The following is a 22,194-nucleotide window of genomic DNA, read 5'->3' on the forward strand; positions in this document are numbered from 1 at the left end:
CTAAGACCGTATTCTTGTATTCCTCAGTTGTATCCCTAACCCTCTAAAATTGTATCTCAAGAACATATACTGTTATTAAAGCATGATTTTTGGGTATAGAGATTCTGTGTGAATTGAGATCTCTCAACTACCAAAGCTAAGGTCCCTAGTTTCTCTATGAAAACAATTCACTCAGGTATCCGTTGGTATATACTTCCAGCTGAAAGCTATGTCTATAGACCTAATACTAAAATGAAATATTTTTGTCTATTTCTACTGTTTAGCAGCCAAGCACTGAACATTAGGCAGGTTTAGGTACTGAAAATATTTAAGGCAAGATCTTGTCTGGCTGACATTTAACACCCCCAAAGAAATGGGGTTCTCAGGGCTTTGAAAAAGGCATTTTAGATAAGAATCAGTAGGATATAATCAGTAGGATATAATCAGTAGGATAATAATCCTGTTAGGATTATAATGGGAGGAGGCAAGTGCCCTATAGAGATCTTTTCATTTGGACCCAGATTTAGTCCACTGAGCCTTAAGTCCATTCTGGTATGGGGTCGCTGGGCTCTTGACAGATGGACACTTACATGCTGACCTTTAGGCGCCCAAAGACGAGAAGAAGGCCCATTGGAGCTACGGAAACACTTAAAATATGGAAGCTCAAGCCCAAGGGGGTAGTTAAGTGAGGGGCCCCATGTCCAGCGGGATGATAGCTTTTAGCGTGAAGAACAATAGAAGCAACACAAGTGTACGTCTGTGTGTTTTCGGGCGAGGAATGTAAGAGCTGGAAGGAGGCATCCCAGAAGAAAGATGAGAGGGGCAAATGAAACTTGCTACCCTGAGAAGCTTTTGAGGTCCAAAGCCCGCCTCCCCAGGACAGCCTGGCAGTCCCAGCCGGCAGAGGGCAGCAGCTGGGCGGGAGAAGCCAGCTCGGGGCCCGCGGAGGCGCCCGGCTCGCGCGGGGGACACTCTCCTTGAGTGTGGGGCGAGGAACTGGACTCATCCTCACCCGCCCCGACCCTACGGCCAAGGCGAACCTGGGGCTCGGTTGCGAGAGTGAGGTGTGCGGGGTTCGCTGCGCAGGTCCCCGCGCCCGTGCCCCGGGAAGGAGGGCTGAGGGCACCCTTCCCTGGCCCCGGGGGAGGAAAGGAGCGCAGGAATTTGGAGGGGTCCCCGCTCCCGGCACGGGGGTGAGAGGGATTCTCCGCATCCCTGTAGCTACGTCCCCGGGCTGGTCCCGCCGACCCCGCGCGCCCCCCTCTCACCCACTTTCTGGGGCCACGACCCACCCCCGCCCTCGGCCAAGGTGATCATCCCAGAGCGAGGCCAGCTTGCTGCTCCCCGAGCCCGCGGAGCCCCGGGCCGGTCCGCGCTCCGCCGTCGAGGGGGGCAGCGTGTGCGCGCGCGGGGGCGGTGTGTGTGTGGGGGGGGCGGACGCCCTTGACCGTGGGCGCGGGCGCCGGGCGGCGGGCTGTATGTAAATCTCTGCGCCCCAAGTCCTAGGTAGAAAGGACCAGCCCCCGCGCCCCGGCCCTCACGTCCAATAAGAAGCGCCCCCGCTTGACACCTGCCTATAAACAGGGAGCGCCCGCCGCCCCGCTCACAGCCCGCCAGCAGCCCGCACCGCCACGCCGCGCCGCGGGGTGACAGACACGCACCATGACCTCCAGCAAGATCGAGATGCCCGGCGAGGTGAAGGCCGACCCCGCCGCGCTCATGGCGTCCCTGCACCTCCTGCCATCGCCCACGCCCAACCTGGAGATCAAGTTCACCAAGGTACGCGGGCCGGCCACGCGCCGCTCTCCAACCTGCCTGCCGCGCGCGTCCTGCGGGATCTGTTAGGGGGCGCGGGGCGTGGGCCGGGGGCCGGGTCGCCGGGGCCAGCTTGTCCATCTCCCGGGGCAGCAGAGGGGCACCCCGGTGGGCTTGGGGTGGGGGTTGCCGAAATCCCGCGGAGCCTGGGGACACCTCGGGGGGCTGAGCACCCGGAAACCGCGGCGCAGAGGGCTCGCCGTCAAAGGCTTTTGCCTAAACCGCACCCGCTGCCGCCTTCCCTCCGATTCGGGGTCGCGACCGCTTCGGGGAAGGCGCCGGCAGCCGTGGGCTCCTCCGATGGGGCAGAGGGGCTGTGGCTTCGGGGTCCCCCGCCGCCGTCGAGGGCCGCTCGGCCGCCCGCCCGCCCCGCAGGTCCTGGGGGCCCGGCGGCGGGAGGGGCGCGGGCGCCGGCGGCCCGCACGGGGCGCGTGGGAACCCGGCTGCCGAGCGCGGGGGACCCGCTGTCAGCGTCGCGCTCGAATGTTGGCGGCGGCGGCAGTTTCCCTGGAAAACTTGGGAAGTCTTTAAATTTGTATAAATCAACAGGCTCGCTTTGGAACTGAAAAAAAAAATTACTCTTTCTAACGAACTCTGACATCTCGGGTTTGCCAAGCACGAATGTTTTTTTTTTTTTTTTTGTTGCACCCCATTAAAAAAAGAATATGGTATTCGCTCCCTAGTATAGATGGAATTTGCTTTCTTTAAAAAAACAAAACAAAACTAGGCAAAGAAAAAAATGATTAATTACGTGTATAGGGGAATTACAGCGTTATAGGATTGGGAGGGAGGGATGGGATTTAAAGTCGTGTTTCTTGGAGTTCATTTTACAGTTCTCTTGTTTGATTGTTCTCTTTCTTTCATTTGATGTCTGCCCTAAACCTCCCGATTAACTTAAACACACACTGAGCACACACAATATGGTTAAAGGTTGTTTTCCATCGTGCTTATTACACGATAAACTAAGTTTTGTCGAGAAGTAAATTGTTTGGTTCTGACTTAACAGTTGAAAGAAATACAAAAATCAACATCGGAATACTGAAAATTTTACTTGCGTTGAGTTTTAGGTTACAAATCAGGGTGGTTCCTGTTTTGAGCGCCAATTTAGATGAATTTGATGTACCTGCTAGTTTTTTTTTTAATTTTATTTATTTATTTATTTATTTATTTATTTATTTATTTATTTATTTATTTATTTTTAGGTGGTGTGACAAATTTTTGAAAGCCGTTTTAATGAGAGGTCGTTAATGGTTACAGCCATTTAGGCATCATTTGCATCACTAGAGTGTCAATGCTTGGCACATCTCTGGGTTCAGGAGCAAGCGGGGGAAAGCCTGAAGCATCAAGTTTTGTTTTAGGAGGGTCTCTAACCTCTTCAGCCTCATTTTAGAATTATGAAGAGGTAAGATCTACCTCTGAGAGAGGACCTGGTCCTCAGCTTTGGGAGGGTTTGATTTCCGTCTCACTTTGGATTAGATTCTCCTCAGAGCCCTGAAAGGAGTTTTAGGTATGCAGTGAGTAGGTATCTCCGAATTTCACTTCGAAACTCTTCCAGCTCTCTTTCCCTCTCACTGCCCCCGCGCTCTTTTTTCTCTTGTTCTCCCTCAGTAGGAAAGACAACTGATTTATAGCTAATTGAAGTCTTTAATGTGGAGTCATTTCACTCAGGGGAGACTTTTATCCAGTATCCGCTTTCCCACTTATTACAAAGAAAAACAATCAGAAATGAAATAATGGATTGTAACTCGATTCTTTAATTTGTGGGGAGGAGGCATCTTATTTGGGGCTTGACAAACAACCCTCGTAAACACTGAGCAGTCCTCATCTAACAGCGACCTCTTTTCACAAAACCTTGTAAAACCAGGTATCTGTGAACCTTCCCAGGAGCTTTCCTTCTTAGCTCTTTGGTGAGACTAAAATTTTCTGAGGCAAGCGCGTGGGCACGCAGCCTTTTTAACGCGGGGCAGAAGCTGCTCTTTAGTAGCCGAAGGTAATGGCGAATGCTGTTTTACTTAAAAGGAAAATAAGATGAAAATAAGAGCATAAAAATCACTTATGCTCACAAGTGAGGGAAATTATATTAGCATCTTTAAGCAGAGAATCATTCTGCTTAAAGGTAGAATGGACAGTTAGTCCTTTAGAAGAGTGATACCACAATCACTAGGAATTTCTAAAAGGGTAATTAGTAGCTGAAAATTACTATACTAGAGGGCTTGTTTAATAACACATAGGAAACAACAATGTTTGTGTCAGAAAATGGTTCAAGACAAACTTAGGTGGATTCTCAATCATTTTTGTCTTGTTCAACAAATACCTCTTTAGTGAAGGCTATTGCGGGAGGATTTTAAAATGTGATTTTGGGACCAACATAAAGTCGCTACTGAGAATTTCAAGTAGCATGCATCTAGGAAACTTTGCACTGGGGTCTTGTATTTATTGTATTTATTCACCATTCTCTTTCTCCTAAAACTATTTTACTTTTTGTTTTGTTTTAATAAAAGGGGAGTGCGGGAGATAATTAGGGGGGAAAGTTACTGCCTTTGTTTGTTAAGGGTCCAGCGAAAGTGCTCCAAAACTAAAGTTCAATCTCCAAGGATGCTGAAAGGGCTAACCTCCCGGTTTGTATGTATTGACTTTCAGGCAATTACATTCAGTTTTGAAAATAAGCCTGAAGGTCCACTACTCATTTTAGACTAATGACCAATGGCAATACTATCTTTGGGATATGTCTATTTTTATTTTTCCAATAAAGCAAGCTAGACCTCAGCGTTAAAAGTGATTTCTTATTAAAGAATATATTAAACAAACAAATAAGACTGCATTAGTCAAGAAAGTGTGATAACAGCACCAACACGAAGGAGTGAATGGACTACTTTGAGGTAGAGAGAACGGGTACTTTCTTGCTTGCATGCTAAGAAGAATGCTTAACAACTAACGTAAGACTTTGATTGCTTTTAGCTATGCTTTTGTGAATTAAAATTTTTCTGAGTTGTTTCTGTTTTATCAGTCTAGTTTTTAGAAGTATTGTATAGCCGAATATGTCACAGGAGCATACACATTGTAAAATCAAGCCTAGTACTTTACTGTCTGCCCGGAACTGCAGGAAAGATCTTTGCCAGATCCCCAGGTCTTTGGAAACTTTAATACCACCCCTACCTTCTCCATTGTCTGTATCATCTCTCCTGGCTTTACTAGTCCATCTGTCCCAGCACCCCCCCACCCCCCACTACTCCACTACACACACACACACACACACACACACACACACACACACACAGGTTGCACTCTTTCCCTGTTGATCACTTTTTCAGTGAGAGTTTATGCCTATAACTAACAGTAATATAAAGTGTTGTGTTTTACTCCAGCATCTGATACTGTGGAGAGCTAGAACAGAAAGAGGAAGGGGGGCATTTATGGGGTATTGACCTACTAAAATAGAAGAGGAAAAATAAAAGGCAATCAACTGATAATCAGAACTGATGTGCATGGAGTAACTACTATTTATTCTTCTATTTATTAAGTTAACAACCTTTTATTGAACATCTGTTTTCTGAAGTTAATGTCAAATATGAATGGCTATGTTTCTAACAACTGTGCTTTCCATTATGCTAGCTGGGCTGTGGAAGCACTGAGTGCCAAATATTAGTTGTCAGCCTGGTGGTAGTTTGGTTGATCAATGTAAAAATAACAATAATGCCAATGATACTTATAATGCCACTTACATTGTTTATAGGGCCTAATGGTTTACCAAGCACTTTCAAATACATCTTATGAAGGAGAGAGAGAATAGGAAGAAATAGGAAAAATGGATAAGGAAAACCTTGGCTTTGACTTTTAAAAATTGATAGAGCACTCCTCATCATACCCTTTGCTTTTCCTAATAGTTGCATACTTTTTTCTGAGAGAGAGAGAGAGAGAGAGAGAGAGAGAGAGAGAGAGAGAGAGAGAGAAAGAGACTTCAAATCTCCATTTTTGTGTTGCTTCTATTGCAAACATGGAGAGAATATGACTTGGCCTACTCCTCTTAAGAAAGAGCTACCTTTTGTGACTTCTGATTCCCTAACTTTAAATTACTACTTTTGATGTTTCTATGGTTTGTATGTCTGAGGCAAGATTATTGCCTATCTTAGGGATCCTTTCTTATAAGATGGTGTGGGTCTAGTTGCCTCTAATTGAGATTGTTTATCTTGATCATAAATTATTAATCAAACTTTACATTTAGAAGGGAGCTTACATTAAAAAAAAACTTTTTTGCAATTGCACAGCTTTTTGATGTTTAATATCATCTCTGTTTAACATAGGGGAGCTGACCACCTTCATTGTACGACTTGAATGAGGCCCTTCTCCTGGGGTCCTGCCTGCCCTGATGCCTACTGCTGTATGGGCTTATGTTACCATATCGAATCATCAAGTCCTTTTTATCTATAAAATGAGGAAACAGTATTTTCATTCCAGGTTAGAAGATTCTCTGAAGAGCCTATTCTGTGAGGTCTCATTTCCTTGTATCCAGGCTTAAGAGAAGCCAGGCATGCATAATTAGTTCTCTGTTGTATTAGACGAGCATCTCAAATACCAACATGCACAGTTCTCTCTCAAATCTTTCTCAATTTGGGTGGTGGAATACAAATACTGATGAATATTTTTGCCTTTTTAGTTATTTTAGTGACAACTTGCAGGGGTCAGCAAACTACAGACTGTCTACCTAATTTTGTAAATAAAGTCTTATTGGAACACAACCACACTCAGTCACATATTGTCTGTGGCTGTGTTTGTATTACAATAGCTGAGTCAAGTATTTGCAACAGAGACCATTGGGCCCCTATTTTAGAAAAAGTTTATAAAGCCTGACTTAGAAAACTAAAGGCTCTGAATTAAAATAGGTCTTTGTTCAAATCTTGATCAGATATGTGCTTGATTAGCTATGTAAGCAGTTATGGATGGTGTTTCTTCATTGGGTATCAACTTCTAGTTGTCAGTGAGAGAAAGTAAATGGCATATAATGACAATCAACCAAGGACTAATCCCATTTCATTTTTGTAAAATGATCATTACATTTGTAGTTCTAAATTAATGGAGGCCCAATAAGAAATATCAGAGGTGTATGAACAATAAAGTTTTACAAACAGGCCAATGTTTAGTATCCTGTTTATTTATTTAATGTTTAGTAGCTTAATTAGTCATGACAATAATATTCTGTATAGCTTGTATGTTTACCTTGAATTTTCATCAAGTAGGATCCCTTGGAGGGTTCCCTACCAAGCTATTATTTTTACCAAAAAAGTAACCAAATCAGTTTCCCAGCTAATACGGTCTTGAGCCACATAACTGTGGTTAGGCCAACAAGAGACTGCATTTACTACAGTGATCCCATAAGATTAAAATGTTCCTGAAAAATTCCTATCCCCTAGTGATGTCATAGCCATCATAATGTTGTAGCTCACGGTATTGATGTTTTGGGCCATCTCAGCCCATCCATAGTCCTGCTGTCAGCTAGGAGTGGCTAAGGGTGCTCCCCAAGCTCACATGACCCATGGCACAGTAAGGTCCTGAGTAGAGAGGGCATGAGCTAGCATTACACACTGGCTCACTCTTTATTGGTGAATTCATAACATAAGACTGGGAACTTAAAGTATGGGAAGATAAAAAAACAAACAAAACAAAAACAAAAACAAAAAACAAACAAACAAACCCCCCCACAACAAGTAGCCTAAAATTGTTACCTAAATCAATCAAAATCTCTAAATCAAAGGAGGGTAAATGGGAGAGGGTGGACTGACTCTTTGTACAGTCCCATGACTGGAATTGTGTGCATTCCAGATAGCCTTCTTAGAAGTGTTGCCTCTTTAAAGTGGATGCCTCAGCAATCAAAGCTTAAATCACTCTGAGGGGTGAGGGCATGTATGGGGGTGAGTTGGGGAGGGGCAATGGTAAGATATGTACACATATAATACCTTAATAAAAAAAAAAAAAAAGAAAAAAAAAGCTTAAATCAGGCACTTGTTTTATAAAAAGGAAAGCCAACAGCCAGGGCTTAAACTGTAAGTACTCATGTGTTTGTGATGAATGCTGGTGTAAGCAAACCTACTGCCCTACCAGTCGTATAAAAGCAAAGTACAACATATGGAATATAGTCAATAATATTATAATAAACTAGAGGCCCAGCGCACGAAATTAGTGCACTCACAGGGAGAGGGGAGAGGTCCCTCAGCCTGGCCTGCACCCTCTTGCAGTTCAGGAGTCCTGGGGATGTCCGACTGCTGTGGAGGAGGCAGGAGAGGTTTCAGCCACAGCTGCTGTGCAGACCAGCCATAAAACCAGCTCAGGGCTTCTGGCTGAGCGGTGCTCCCCATGTGGGAGCGCACTGACCACCAGGAGGCAGCTCTGGCATTAAGTGTCTGGTGGTCAGTGTGCATCATAGCATTCAGTCAATTTGCATATTAGCCTTTTATTATATAGGTTGTATGCTGCCAGATGGGTACTAGACTTATGAGGGTGACCAGTTCATAAGGGATGTAAATGTCTAATTACTATGCTGTACACCTGAAACTAATATAATATTGCATGTCAACTGTAATAAAAAATGAAATTTTAAAAATATAGACACAGATGTCAGTAGTAGCCTATACCACCTTGGTTTGTGTAAATTCACTTTACTGTATTCACACAAGATTAAAATTGTCTCACAATGCATTTCTCAGAACATATCCCCATCATTAAGCAGTGCAAGACTATATTTTAAAAGTTAAATTAGGTATCTGACACTTTTGTGCCAAAATTCAGCATTAATATGCTTCAGTATACCCAACTGACTGGTGTTTTAAGTCATTTGGACCAAGATGTTCCCAAGTCATTGATGCTTAGATCTAGGAAGTATGACAGCCTGTGAGGACATTCTCTGAAGGAAGATACTATTTGGAAATGGAAAGGTATATTAAGTTATATAATTTAAAACTGATTAAACTTTCACTGGTCCTGACTGCCCAATTTTGGGGCACTTCACCTGGAAAAGCACCATGCAGTGACTATTTTGAAAGTCCTTCTAGCATTTCTTTAATTTTTTTATTTTATTTGCTGTGACAGGTCATTTCAAAGCCAGTCATTTCTCTTCAAAGACCAAGTCTAATGCATATAAAAGTGATTGCCAAAATGTCACTTTGATTAATTTTTAATTGCCTTTTCAGACATATCTTTGAGCTCTATTCCATTTTACTGTTCAGATATATAAGATACTTAAAATTGGGAATTTCTTATCTCTGGCATATCTCTATTGTTTGCTTTTTGGCCTGAGTTATGTTCAGGTTGTCTCTCTTTATAATCTTAACTGTTAGTGAGTTTATTTACAGCAAGTCTCTGTTGTGTCACATGATTTGGAAAAACTTCCAGACTTTGAAAATTCCAGTTGGAATAATAATTTGTCTCTCAGCAAAACTTCGCTGGAGCTAACACAGAGGCTTATTGACCTCCGTAGATTGTGATTGAAAATTAGACTGTCATTCTATTTTTTTGCTATAGAAAGAAGCTTTCCTTTTCCTCCAGTTCAGCTCTGTTACTTCCAGCTCTGTTTCCTTTCCTCACTATAGCTTGATCTTTGGAGAGAAAATTAGCGAATTCTTTATTCCTACATCTCTGGAGATGCTGGGGTCTTGTCCCAGCCTTACAAAGGGTTTAGCAATTTGGAGAAAGGAGCTGTGCATAGATTCAAGAAGGATTCTAAGGATGAAGATAATTTTGAAAGGCACTGGGGGTAAGAGGAGCTTCAGCTAAAGGAACTGAAGACTACTCCTTGTCTAAAGACCCCATGCTATTTATTAACACAATTTGTCCTAAGGCAAGGTGGAGACATACACTTCAAAAGGTAAGGTTTACAGAAGCATTGTCCGTTAGGGGAATAGCCCACAGCTGTTTAAGTGTTTGGCCAAAAGGAGGCAATAATATAGAGATTAAGGTGCTCTGAGCTGTCTGGCAGCAAGCAATAATATTCAGGTTTGGGGGAAGTGCTGTTTAGCTGTTCCAACAAGTAAACTATATATGCGGCTCAGCCCTTGTTGAGCCTCCAAACTTCATCAACCTTTTGATGAAACTCTTGTAATTATTACATGCTGGAATTAATTTTCAGCATGGAGAGATAAAACCTATTGTTCAGTTGAACCTGGAAACACCTGTCCCTTATTTAGAAGAATTTAGGATATTATCAGTGGTACCAAAACACTCTCCAATCTATATGTATAAAAGTCTAAAATGCTAAGTGTCCATCCAAATGTCCAACTGGTTGCTATGATACGCACTGACCACCAGAGGGCAGATGCTCACTGCCGTGATGCACACTGGCTATTTACAAAGAACCAGCACCACAGACTTGGCACTGACAAACCAACACTTGGCTTCTTTCAGTGGGACACAGGCCCTGCCACCACCCTGGATCAATACCCCACCAAATTGCAACCAATGCTACCAAGACCCCATGGTGAAAAATATGGTCCACTGCCCAGCCCAGCCCAGAAATGGTCACTGTGGGTACCAGGTAATGATGTCATAGAGCAATGCCAAGCTTCCTCTTCGTAAGGACTAGCTCCTTGGGGTTACTTCAGCCCAGGAACATGACTTGCTTTATAGCCAGGTGGAAACATTTTACACTGTAACCAAATATCTGTGAAGCATTTTTCCCAGGACTCATCTCATTTGATCCTCACAGAAGTCCTGGAGTGGGTAGATAGAATACTTGATAAAATCCTATTTTCATTAGCCAGAAAATGGAGATTTAGAAAGTTTAGAAACTTGACCCAACTGAAGAGAAGAAATGGTGAACCTTGAAAATAACTTCAAGTTTTCTCACTGCACAGAATATAGTCAAACACTGCTGCAGTTAAATATTTTACTCTTTGTTCTCCCTGTGTGATCTACAATAATAATGTGCTTCATGTTAATATTTACTGCTGTGTTGCTGACAATTACCTGAAAGAAAAGTTAGGCACTGGGCTGGAAAAAGGTTAGCCAAATCAGAAAACAAGTCTAATTAAGCAAGTTTATTTTCTCTATATAAAAGGCTAAGTTGACTCACGCACGTGCAATACATATAAAGCTCTCACCTGCACCAATTGCACTCTTGTCATTTTGATCTGTCATTGTCAATCATGAATTTGGTTGACACTTCTATTATAGAGAAAGGGAAAATAGTGATATTAAAATATTTCTTCTAATTAATTTACTTTCAATGTGCATAAATCCATGCACTGGGCCTCTAGTCTTGATTATAAAATATAGGAATTTTTTTTCAAAATAATTGCAAGATTATATTTTTGTATATTTTTTGATTTATAATTTTGATTTGTCTAGCTTAAGTCTTCTGATTTCGAATCCAGTGACTCTTAAGGGTTTTTGTCCAAGGTCATTTCCAGGGGTTTCTTAAAGATTAAATTGAGTCAAAAAAATGGTATAGATTATATAGCTCTTCCCACAGGTTGAATGGAACCTATCTCTTCATAAGTGGATCTGGCAAAATATGGTGGATTTAGTAAACCTACTAACAACCAAACTATTTTCTTCCTCCCCATCCTTATCATCAAAACACACACCAGATCTGTGGGCTGAGGTGTGAGTAATGATCGAGAATTAAAGTGGTGAGGAGGAGGTGAAATGACACCTTGCCTAAAAGATGAAATAATGAAGTGTCTAAGAGGATAACTTAGAATCTTATTTCCCTACGTGTGCAAGATGGACTTTCTTTTTTGGGAGGAGATCAGGAACCAATATGAGGCTGGTTAAATTCTCTAGCAAGCCTGAAACCAGTGAACTCTGCCTCATTTATATTTTAGAATCTGATACCCAGTGTACCAATGTAACTTGATTTTCACAGGGAAGGTTATATCTAATTGTATTATCTTGGGGTCATTTTTATTTTTAACTGCAGCTAGAGCTACCCTTTTGCTTCCCTGAATTTATTCATCCTTTTATTCATTTGACTTTTATTAGGGCCTCTTGTGTGCAAAACGCTGTTAGTCACCATCTGGCATAAAGACACATAGATGTGGACTTTGTACTAAAGGAGGCTGGAGAGGAGTCCCACTTGGGTATGGGGTGAGGACATGTACGCAGTAATTATGGTACATGATAGAAGATGCTAAATGACTGAGACAAGTGCATTTTAAGCACCTCAAAGATTCAGAAGGCAAAGAGATATTTGCTCTTCAACAGATCACCAGCATAATGTATTGTTAGACATGACAGGAAATGAAATGTTTCAAACATACAGAAGACTACAGACAATAAAACACAGACCAATACCCAGATTTGTTCTTAACATTTTGCAATGTTTGCTGCTAATTTGTTTTTAAAAGAAATACACTGAAACTCCCCTGCGAACTCCACTTTTCCTTTCTACCTCTCTCTTCCTTCCTCAGAGCCATTTATCTTTCCCATAGGTGTGAATATATGTATTCACAAACAATACCTGCGACTGTTTTGCATGTTAAATCTTTTTATATAAATAGTGTATACATTTTTCTGCAATTTGATTTGTTTGCTTAATATATTCAAGATTCACCCATGTTGTGGCATGTACCTGCAATTGATTCATTGTCATTGTTGCACACTATTCCATTCCTTGAATATATCACAACATTTAATTCTTGTACTATTGACATTTAAAACACTCCTAGCATTTTACTATTACCATAGTGCTGCATTAAACATTCCTGAACACATCTTATACACCTGTGCAAAAGGCCTTCTAGGATATACACTTAGAAGTGCTATTGCTGACTCATAGGGTATATCTATCTACAGCTTAATTACAGATGACCAGGTTTCTGTCCACCACAGTTATACTAGTTTCCAATGCCACCAGCAGTATATCAAAGTTCCCATTACTCTACATCCTCACCTCTACTTAGAGTTCTCATACTTACTAAATTTTGCCAACCTCATGAGTGTAAAGTTATCTCATTGCAGTTTTAATTTGCATTTCACTGATTTCTTGTGAGGTTGAGCATCCCTTCATATATTTATTGGCCATTTGACTTTCTTCCTTTGTGAATTGGTCAGTATATAATTTGCTCATTTTTGTTTGTGTAGGTATGTAGACTTGTGGTAATTGTTATATGTTCGGATTATACTTCTTTAACAATTATATACTGTGTGAACATTTCCTTTCCCCTGTGCTTTTTCTTTCTTCTTTTTTTCTAGTGTAATTGTCATATAGCTTTAAATGTAAATGGAGAATTTTTCTATCTTTAAAAAAATATTTAGTGCTTGTGATGTTTTGTTTAGGAAATTCATTCTTATTCCAAGTTTTTAAATGTATTCTTCTACATAGTCTTCTCGAAGTTTATTTTTATTAAAATTTTTACCTTTTGCATTTGTGTCTTTATCCACTTGTAATTGGTATTTGTTTATATATAAGAACACAGATAAATCTTAAGGATAAATGATGAAACATACAGTAAAGTCAAACGATATTAATGTGTCAGGGATTTTCAAAATTGTATTTTATGAAATTTTGGAATAAGATTAGGGGGTCCAGAATGTGTGTTTCTTTTCTAAGCTTAATCTTCTCCACTGGGAGAAAACATCAGAAACTAGTCCTATGTTGGTGGATGATTTGAATACATGTTGGTTTTCCTAAACTAAGAGCAGAAATGCATTCCATAAATCTACCTTAAGGTGTCATTGTAGAAAATTTTGGGATGCATGATCATTATAACTTTTCATGTCAAGACTAATTTCCCTATTTTTCTTACATTACCTAGAATAGAATATGTGCTCACATAAGCTACTACTGTTTTTTTGTTTGTTTGTTTGTTTGTTTGTTTTTTTCTCTCACTATCACTCTTACACACACTCCACCCATTTTTGAAGGGCTATTACCTGGTAAATAGATGAATTGTTCACTGTGTTGATGGGCACCAGGTAATGATGTCACATAGCTGAGCCCAGCTTCCTCTGTGTGCTATTTGTTTTGGGAATTGGAGGAAAAGTAGAGAGATGACAATGAATATGTGAAAAAGAATTTCTAATAGGCCCTATTTCTTGAGCAACTGATTCAATACTGTGCTTTATCTTGCTAGTTGAGAGAATTTAAGTTATTCCTTAGCATCAGACTTGAAAATAACATTGTTTTTGTATTTTGTTAATGTTTTTAACTTACTGTGTTTTGAATCAGAGCAGGTGTTGTACATTCATTCACCTATGTGCTTGTATTTTGTATGCGATTTGATCTGTTCATGTGTGCATCTAATTCTGAAGAAGCTACTGAAGAAGAATAGAATTTTCCAACCTTAAAAGGGAATCTAGTCCTTCCATGCATGGAGTACTTATGTAATAACTAGCAGGGTTGTCCCCATACTTTTTTAAGAAGGCTAAACATATATTCTCTGAATGCCCATATTACTTGTTTGTACTACTCCTCAATGGTACAAATTTTGTCTCACTATATTTTTTTGTGTAACTCCCTACTCCTAAACTGTACTAGATTATACACTCCTATTCATGGTGGTATTTCTGAGCATCTAGCTCAGAGTCTCATAGTGTAAATGTTTAGAAAATGTTCATTGAATGAATACTTATTGTATTCCACAGCTTTTTATTATTAATACATTTCCAAAGGGCTTTTCACATGTGACTACATTTAATAATTGTGGCAGTCCTAAAATGTGGATATTATGCTCACATTCCCATTTTATAAATGAGAAACTCAGACATATTTAAGTTAAATCATTTTTCCAGGCTCACTAGCTAGTAGGTGACAATTTCAGAACTCAAATAATCCTTTCCTTTTCCTGCTCATAACAATATGAACAAACACAAGAACCACAACAAAGGCAATAAAGTTTGAACTCTTAGCTTAAAGCTCTGCTGAGTGTTTTGCTGGATAATCCCAAACTCAATTCTCTGAATATAAATTCAAAATTTAATTATAGTTGACATTATCATAGCTACTATTAGCAACAATTTCAACCTGACATAAAGATGAGAATGTGCATACAAACCAAAAAGAGAAAACTATTGATATAAGCAACACTTTAGGTATGAATCACCTGGGCAGGTGTGATTCTTTAGGCCGTGATAAAGAACTGTGCTTTTAGATTCTCACTGACTGTGTAGTCAGTCACACATGGCCCTTAATAACACCTGCTTGTTTGTGTTTTCATTCAAAATGCTCTTTTCTTTGTTATGGTTATTAGATTCCATTGGAAGTGAGGACGTGTGAAACTGTGGAAAGTGAATATATTTCACATTCTTTTTAACGATTCTTCTCCTGCCATAAACCATCATTTGTGGGGAAGACGCTTGTCACAGAGAGATGGGTGGATATCTCCCATGTTGTCTTTTAGGAGCAACCCTTTCTCACTAAGCCTTTACTGTAAGATCTGTCTGTTACATGGAACCTTAGGAGCGGGATGCAGAGTAGAGAAATAGAGAGGGGCCTCAGAAACTCATGCAATATCCACACTTTAATAGAGTTTCGGTGACAGAGGGTAGTGGTATGCACAGTTAATGTTTTGTAGTCAATGGCTCAAAAATCCTACCTAAGGAAACTGCTGCCAAGTTGTTTTCTAAAGCCAGACCTTAGTCTCTAGATTTCTCTGTCTTCACTTCTAAAGAGAAAACATTTCTCTTTCTCTTCTGCTTCCTACTTCTTCTCATCTTTTTTCATCTCTGTTTTTATGTTTTTTTATGCACTTGTGCTTCTCCTTTGCTTCCCTAAGTATTTCTCGCAGGACAGGCTCTTAGTGACTCTCCTTCCTTGGTTAGACTCATTACCTGTTTTCATAAAATGGCTAGTTATGCCTGGGAACCTTTGTAGTCAGCTCTTCCAGCTGTTGGCCTAAATGGCCCTTGGGGAGACCAGAAGCAATGAACCTGGAATAACCACATCTGACTTGTGTGAGCCCTCCTGGGAATTTAGTAATTACTTAATGGATTGAATCAGTGACATATACTATTCCAGATAACACCCTGGGTTGAATTAAATTAACCTTCACAAATGGATATTTATTGGTGTACTCTTAAAGGACTACATGTGTTGGCTGTAATTGCTCTTCCATGCTTTTCCACGCTGATAGGTATTTGCATTGAGTGAAAAATTTCTCAGATTAGAGCCTGGGTGGTAGTTCTAGCCATTTAGTGATGTGTGTGATTGTGTTCAGCACATTGAGCATAAATCCTGTCTTGTAAACAGCAGGGAGACTAATGAGGTTTGCCCACATTCTGGTGTCATTACCAGGAATTCCAACAGAAAAAGAGAGGGCTTAGCAAAGCAGTACACTAATCAGAGGGTTTTGGAACTCTTGATGAGCTGAATTAAGGAGAGAGATTATTGTTCAACATTTAGTACAGACGCCTACGTACAAATATGGGTACAGAAACTACGTTTAGCTAAAAAAAAAAAAAAAAAAAAAAAAAAAAAAAAAAAAAAAAAAGAAAGAAAGAAAGAAAGAAAGCAAACATTTTGCTTTTAATGAAGTTGCCAAGTCGCTGACTCAGTTCCACAGAGAGCCAACGAGAGGCTTATTTATGAGTGTCTCTAATTATGAGTGATATAAAGAGGATGGCTATTGAAATAATGAAGTTGTTAAAATGATAGCACACTTCTTGCTTTCTTTGAACTCCTCATTATTTCAGCCAACTAAAATTCACACCAGTCTTAATCTTACAATTTTTGGAGTGATTCTGCAGGGTATTTTTTTTTTTTTAATAGTGACAAATTACAGCTGAACACAACTCTTTTGCAAGAATTCTTCCCAAATGTGTTTGTTTTAGAATTATTTCAGATCTTTATTTTTTAAATTATTATTGTTAAATAATTTGTACATTTGATTATGTCACATCAAGGGATCCCAAAGAGAGGAGTGCACAGAAATCTCTGTTAATGATTCTCCTTATACAAGTGAGTGAGTGACCAGTGCCATAAAGACCCACTGGAAATCAAAATACTTCTTTTGCTAAAGACTTACGGGACTTGAAAGTAGAGTAGTGACTCCCAAGAGAATTCTTCCTTTAAATCTTAGGAAAAATTGACTTTAATACTTGGCAACAGTGGTAGAGAAAGAAGAGGTTTGTTGGCACTTTTCTCCTAAAGCACATCAGCAGCTTTTCAGTGAGCCTGGGCAAACTGGGGGCGGGGGGCTGGGCGGGGGAAGGAGGGGGACGGGACTTGTCAGAAACTTACAGCACTTCACTTGAGTCTAATAGAGACTTAGCACTTTGCAGGTCAGTGCCACTGCTATTTGTCTCTGACCTAAGAGATCTGGAGTTCTTCACATCAAAACCACATCTTGCTGAGCAGAGATCAAACGTAGGAAGGTAAGGATCCTGCCAGTGATTTATCATGCCAGGGAGAGTGATCAGGCCATATGGGGCCACTGTGAATGAAGTTGACATTCCGGCAGTTTCTCATACAGGTCTCACATGTAGTGATGGTGAGTTTTTCTTGTAAAGGAATTCCGGGTCAAATGGCAGCTTTCAGTGGCATTTCTTAGCAAGACTTACCTCCAACATGAGGTTTGTTTCAAAATCAAGTCTTTGCAAGACTTTTTAATTATTTTATTTACATGGCAAATAGGCATTTCTTGACCAAATATTTGAAGCTTCATTTGAGCCCAATGTCTCCTTTTCTTCTTCTTTTTTATTTTATTTTTTGTGAAGGTGCCTATAAAAAAATAAATTAATTAATTAAGGTCCTTTGAGGTCAACAACAACAACAACAAAGCCCCCCCCCCCCCAAAAAAATATTAGATATAAATTTAAGGTAATGAAGTTGACTCTATAAGTTATGTGCAATTAGGCTTTTTAGTTCAACATCACATTTTATTAACTAGGGGGCTTTTGGAGTGAATAATTACAAATATTATAATATAATTCTGGGGTAAGGGAAGGCACCCTTTTTGCATATTTGTGATGACCAAGAGCAAAGAGGAAGAATTTAATCATTTAATTACAAAATAGGTATAAGTATGTTTGAAAATATTTGCTAAGATTTGAGTCAAGGGCAAACATTTTAATTTTAATTGAGAAACAAGTTAACACTCCCTCTCCTCATAGTATCAACAAATACATGAGAATGATAGTGCTACATGAAATTCAGCTTGCTTTTTGTTATTATGACAAACAAATGTTTAGTCTCCTGTGGAGAAATCACTTATTTATTGGTTCAAAGGCCTCTTCAACCCTAGGATGTGCACTGGGGTGTTCCAGCCCTCTCTGCACAGGATGTTTGCTTTGGAACATAAATGAAAGATGGTATTGGCCTTTCAATGTAGTAGGTCATGACATTAACTTGTAATTTAACTGAAGACTCAAGTTGTCCCTTTCGTGTTTTACTTTTTCTTTTCTTAATGAGATAGCCATAAATGGGATTCATTACCATAAATGGAATGGGCTTTGGTGGTCAGAACTAGATCTCATCCTGTAGTCAAAAATCACTTGATTTCCTGAGGCATCTATCAGTTTATATGTTTATAAATTGGGGATTATTTTGACTGATGAACTACTTCAGCTCTGCAGGGAGCAAGTGTAAGTATAATAATGAAATGGAATTTCTCCTAGTTTTTACTTGGCATCCTTGGAATACATAAACATCCATGAAAACTTGGTGGGGTTGTAGATAAAATGTACAGCATCTAGTTAAATGAGAATTTTAGGAAACTAAATGAATAACTAAAAAGTATAAGTATTTCCCATGACTTGCCTGTGATTTGGGACATACTTATACTGAAGTTTAATTCATTGCTTTTCTGAAGTTCTAATTTAACTGCACATCCTGTATTTTTGTTTGCTAAAACTGGTAACCCTAAACTGTTATACACATGGTTTGTGACCAGCAAATAAACAATTTTAATGTAAAATTAATTGGCAATAAATATAAAAGACCAAAGGAATCCTTTAAAATTGTTGCACTTGAATAAAGAAGACTGTAGTAGACTTTTTTTTTTTTTTTGACCCTAGCAATACTAGTGAATAAATAGGTCAACTAGGCCCATTGTAAAGACAGCTTAATCTCCTAAATGAATTGCTCCAACCTTTTAATTCAAAATCATACAAACAAAAACATGAGATAAGCTGGGTGCTTTTTCAAATGGGGACCCCTGTGGCTTTGAAAACAAACACTTCAGTCTCCACCCGCTCTCCCCCAACACCCACACCCACCCTCACTAGCCTTTCTGATGTCTCCCATTTGCAAATGAACAGGCTGAATTCTGAGAAAGACAGAAGACTAATTAAACCTGGGGAAGATAGGCAAAGGAACATTTGTTTCCAAGCCCAAGACAAAAAGAAATCATGTTACATGAGGTTTTCTTAAGAAGGACCAGAGAGAGCCAAAGCCCTTTCCCGGTTTCCTCTTCTCAAAGCACGTTTCCCACACCCGGCACAGCCCCTCTAGAGCAGGCCACTCCGCTCTGTTTGAATCAGCCTGCTCCAGCCTGTCTTCATGGCCAGCAGCAAAGGGTAGCAATCAGAAATTCCAGGGGACCAGTTAATGGCTTGGATGGCCTTCACAGTCCTTACCTTCTCCCTCCATCCTTTTGCCCCACGGGCCTCTGATGGTTTGGCAGACAGGTCTTAGTTACTAGCCATAGAGAGAAGAATAAATGAATGAGTAAGCAAACACAGGACAAGGAGTGACTAGCTTTAACAGCACCACTAAATTGCCTGAATTACATTCAGAATTAGAATCAGTTAAAAGTTTGAGTGCACACTATGCCAGGTTTTTTAGTAATCAGGTACCTTATTTAATCTTCATGAACTGGATGACATGGTTTTATTATTTTACAGATGACAAAATTGAGCCACAGGAAGTTTAAGTGACACATCCAAGGCATACCATCTAGTAATCTTTATACATGTAGGAATCGGACCCATTAAGAAATCATATGAAAGCAATGGGGAGGCAGAACTTGACTTTAGGACACCTTTGTCCACATTTGTGGTTGAAGAAGACCCAAAGACCTTTATGAGATTCCATCTAGGTGCTAGTCAAACCCGGGAGATGGGAAAATCGGGCAGTTTAGGTCTATGATAGAGACATCCTACCACGAGGCTTGGAATCCTGAGTCAAAGGGAACACCAGGTCTGCCCTAATTTGTACCACTAGCCCCTAGAATTACCCCAAAGTTCTCTATCTGAAAGATCCAAGAGGCCTCATTCTGGGAAGCAGGCCAGCTATTCCCCCCCCCCCCCCCCCCCTTACATCACCTCCTAGTTTATTTGTCCCCCAAAGGCTGGCCAAACTGAACTGTCCTCTGGGGAACATGACTAATGACCTTTTGTCTTTGTACTCTCATCAGTGTCCTTTCACTTTCAGAAGCAGACCTTGAGATTAGATGTATATGGCAGGAGCTGAGTGGATCTTCGCTACCTAACTAACTGCTAATGTCCTAACTCATTTGTTTACAACTCCACACAATTTGTGTCATCATTGCACGTTAGTATAATATGTTGGGCATACAACATTTATTTTAAAATATTCTGTTCTGGCACAATCACTTTAGATTAATATTTAAAGCTCTTTTAAAATGTTGCCTCTAGTTTCTTACTTCTTTTGACCTTGGGCTGTCTAAATACTTTGAAAGTCTACTTTGCAGTTTTTTTCTAGTGAAGTCTTTTTTTTTTTTTTTTTTTTTTCCTGCCTTTCAGCCCAAGACTCAGGATAGCAGGGGTTCAGGGCATACAATATTGGGTCCAATATTTAAAATTGTTCATTGATTTAAAATTAGAGCTAATAAATTAGTCTTTGTCAAAACAAGTTTTGTAAATTCATGTTTTTTGTTTTGTTTTGTTTTGTTTTGTTTTGTTTTTACCAGTAAAAGATTACACCTATTGAACAAAGGCTATGGCTCTATAATATCAAAACATTGACTTTAAAGTAAAAAATGCAATCAATCATCTAGGTGTTTTCCTATACAATGCCATTTGGGTGGTTTTTCACTTTTTAGCCAGATGTTTTGGCGTGAAGCAGAGTGAAGAATGGATGTCAACAGAACCACTTTTGCTCTACTGATCTAGATATTTCAATAGGAGGACATCCCTCCATAACTGATCTGATCATTTGCTTCATCATTTTACCTTATACAGATAATCTGTTAATTAGAAGTAAAATAAGGTGAAGATTTCCTCAATCAAGTTAAAAATACTTTTATTACCTTTGATTATAATATTCAAGTATATGTTACTTTGCAGAGTAGCATACTGAAGTGATCATCAATACGACTATTTTTATAACAATAGACATTTAATTTCATATAGTTAAATGATAGTGCTGTCTATTCTTCATTGTGCATAAATCCTGAAGTACATCTGTAGAAACAATGGACCAATCATGTAAAAGGAGATAGCCAACATATGACAAATCCTCAAACTACTTCTTTGTTCTGCTTACTTAAAATGAATTGAGCTTTTTTCTATAAATAGATCAATGTGGTTATTGGTTTGCTATCTGGTATTTTCCTTTGATGAACCAAAAGCAGTTTAGTGGCAAGGTGAGTAAAATTCAGCTGTCCAAGGCACAGTCTACGTCAGGGTTTAATACAAATCACTTGAAGCATTTACTATTAAAATAACAAAACATTTTATTACTGAAATAAAACATGGCAGCTTTATGTCAAAGATTCATTGAGGATAGGAAATTATCTACACCTAACTGCCATTAATGCCTGCTGCTTTGAGACTTCCTCAGGGGTTTAGATTCCCCAGTTAGAAAATCCATGGCAGCCTCTCTCTGTAGTCAGGGCCGCTTTGCTGTGGGCCAAGGAAAAGTGTGGTAAGCCTGACTTGTCCTGGATTATCTTCTGGCTGCAAAAGTGGCCAAGTGTTGTGGCTTGGCTTGCATGGCAAAGCTTCATGGTTTTGAATCTTTATCCAAATCATTGCTGAGATTTATAAAACACCTTAAAGCCACTTTTAGATGAACCAGATCCCTGATATCAGTCAATCTGAGTTCCTTATCCCATCTTCACTTCTTTCTCCAGTACTATCACTTATTTATTTATTTATTTATTTATTTATTTATTTATTTATTTATTTATTTATTTATTTTTGAACACCGATTACATGTTAGAATGTGGGGGAAATCACATGAAGCCAGGAGATCTTTTTTCAAGGAACATAGGAAAGGGAGAAACTTCCACTTCAGCCAGCGAAGCCTTAGGCACATTCACATGTTATCTCCCTAACCGTGCATCTGCCTTTCTCCCTCCCACTTCGTTTTTACAAAGCTGAGAGTGGGAGAGTCTAAGATCTTTCAGGATTACATAAGCAGACGTGTTTAAATGGATGTCTTTCAGCTCTAGTATCTCCATCTAGGATTGTGCTATAAGGAATATAAAGGAATACATGCTAAATTAATAACCTCACTCCTCAGTGAATTTCCATACTTGGTTTTACATGCATACACATAACCCTCGTGAC

At 39.7% G+C, this 22,194-nt stretch overlaps 1 protein-coding gene across 2 annotated transcripts in view; it reads left to right on the forward strand.

Annotated features, from left to right (window-relative positions):
- Positions 1–905: 905 nt before the first annotated feature.
- Positions 906–22,194, forward strand: part of ALDH1A2 (aldehyde dehydrogenase 1 family member A2) — a 91,373-nt gene continuing 70,084 nt past the window's right edge. The window contains exons 1-2 of one of the 2 annotated variants that reach the window (XM_084898777.1): positions 906–1,043; positions 1,564–1,758. In XM_084898777.1, the coding sequence (XP_084754903.1) occupies positions 1,642–1,758 (117 nt within the window). In that variant the 5' untranslated portion in view covers positions 906–1,043; positions 1,564–1,641. Of the gene's footprint in view, positions 1,044–1,517; positions 1,759–22,194 lie in introns of those variants that run through there. The other variant, XM_084898776.1, reaches the window with a different exon arrangement.

This window comes from Pipistrellus hanaki (genome assembly GCF_964339955.1).
Source record: "Pipistrellus hanaki genome assembly, chromosome: 1".
NCBI classification, from domain to species: Eukaryota; Metazoa; Chordata; class Mammalia; order Chiroptera; family Vespertilionidae; genus Pipistrellus; species Pipistrellus hanaki.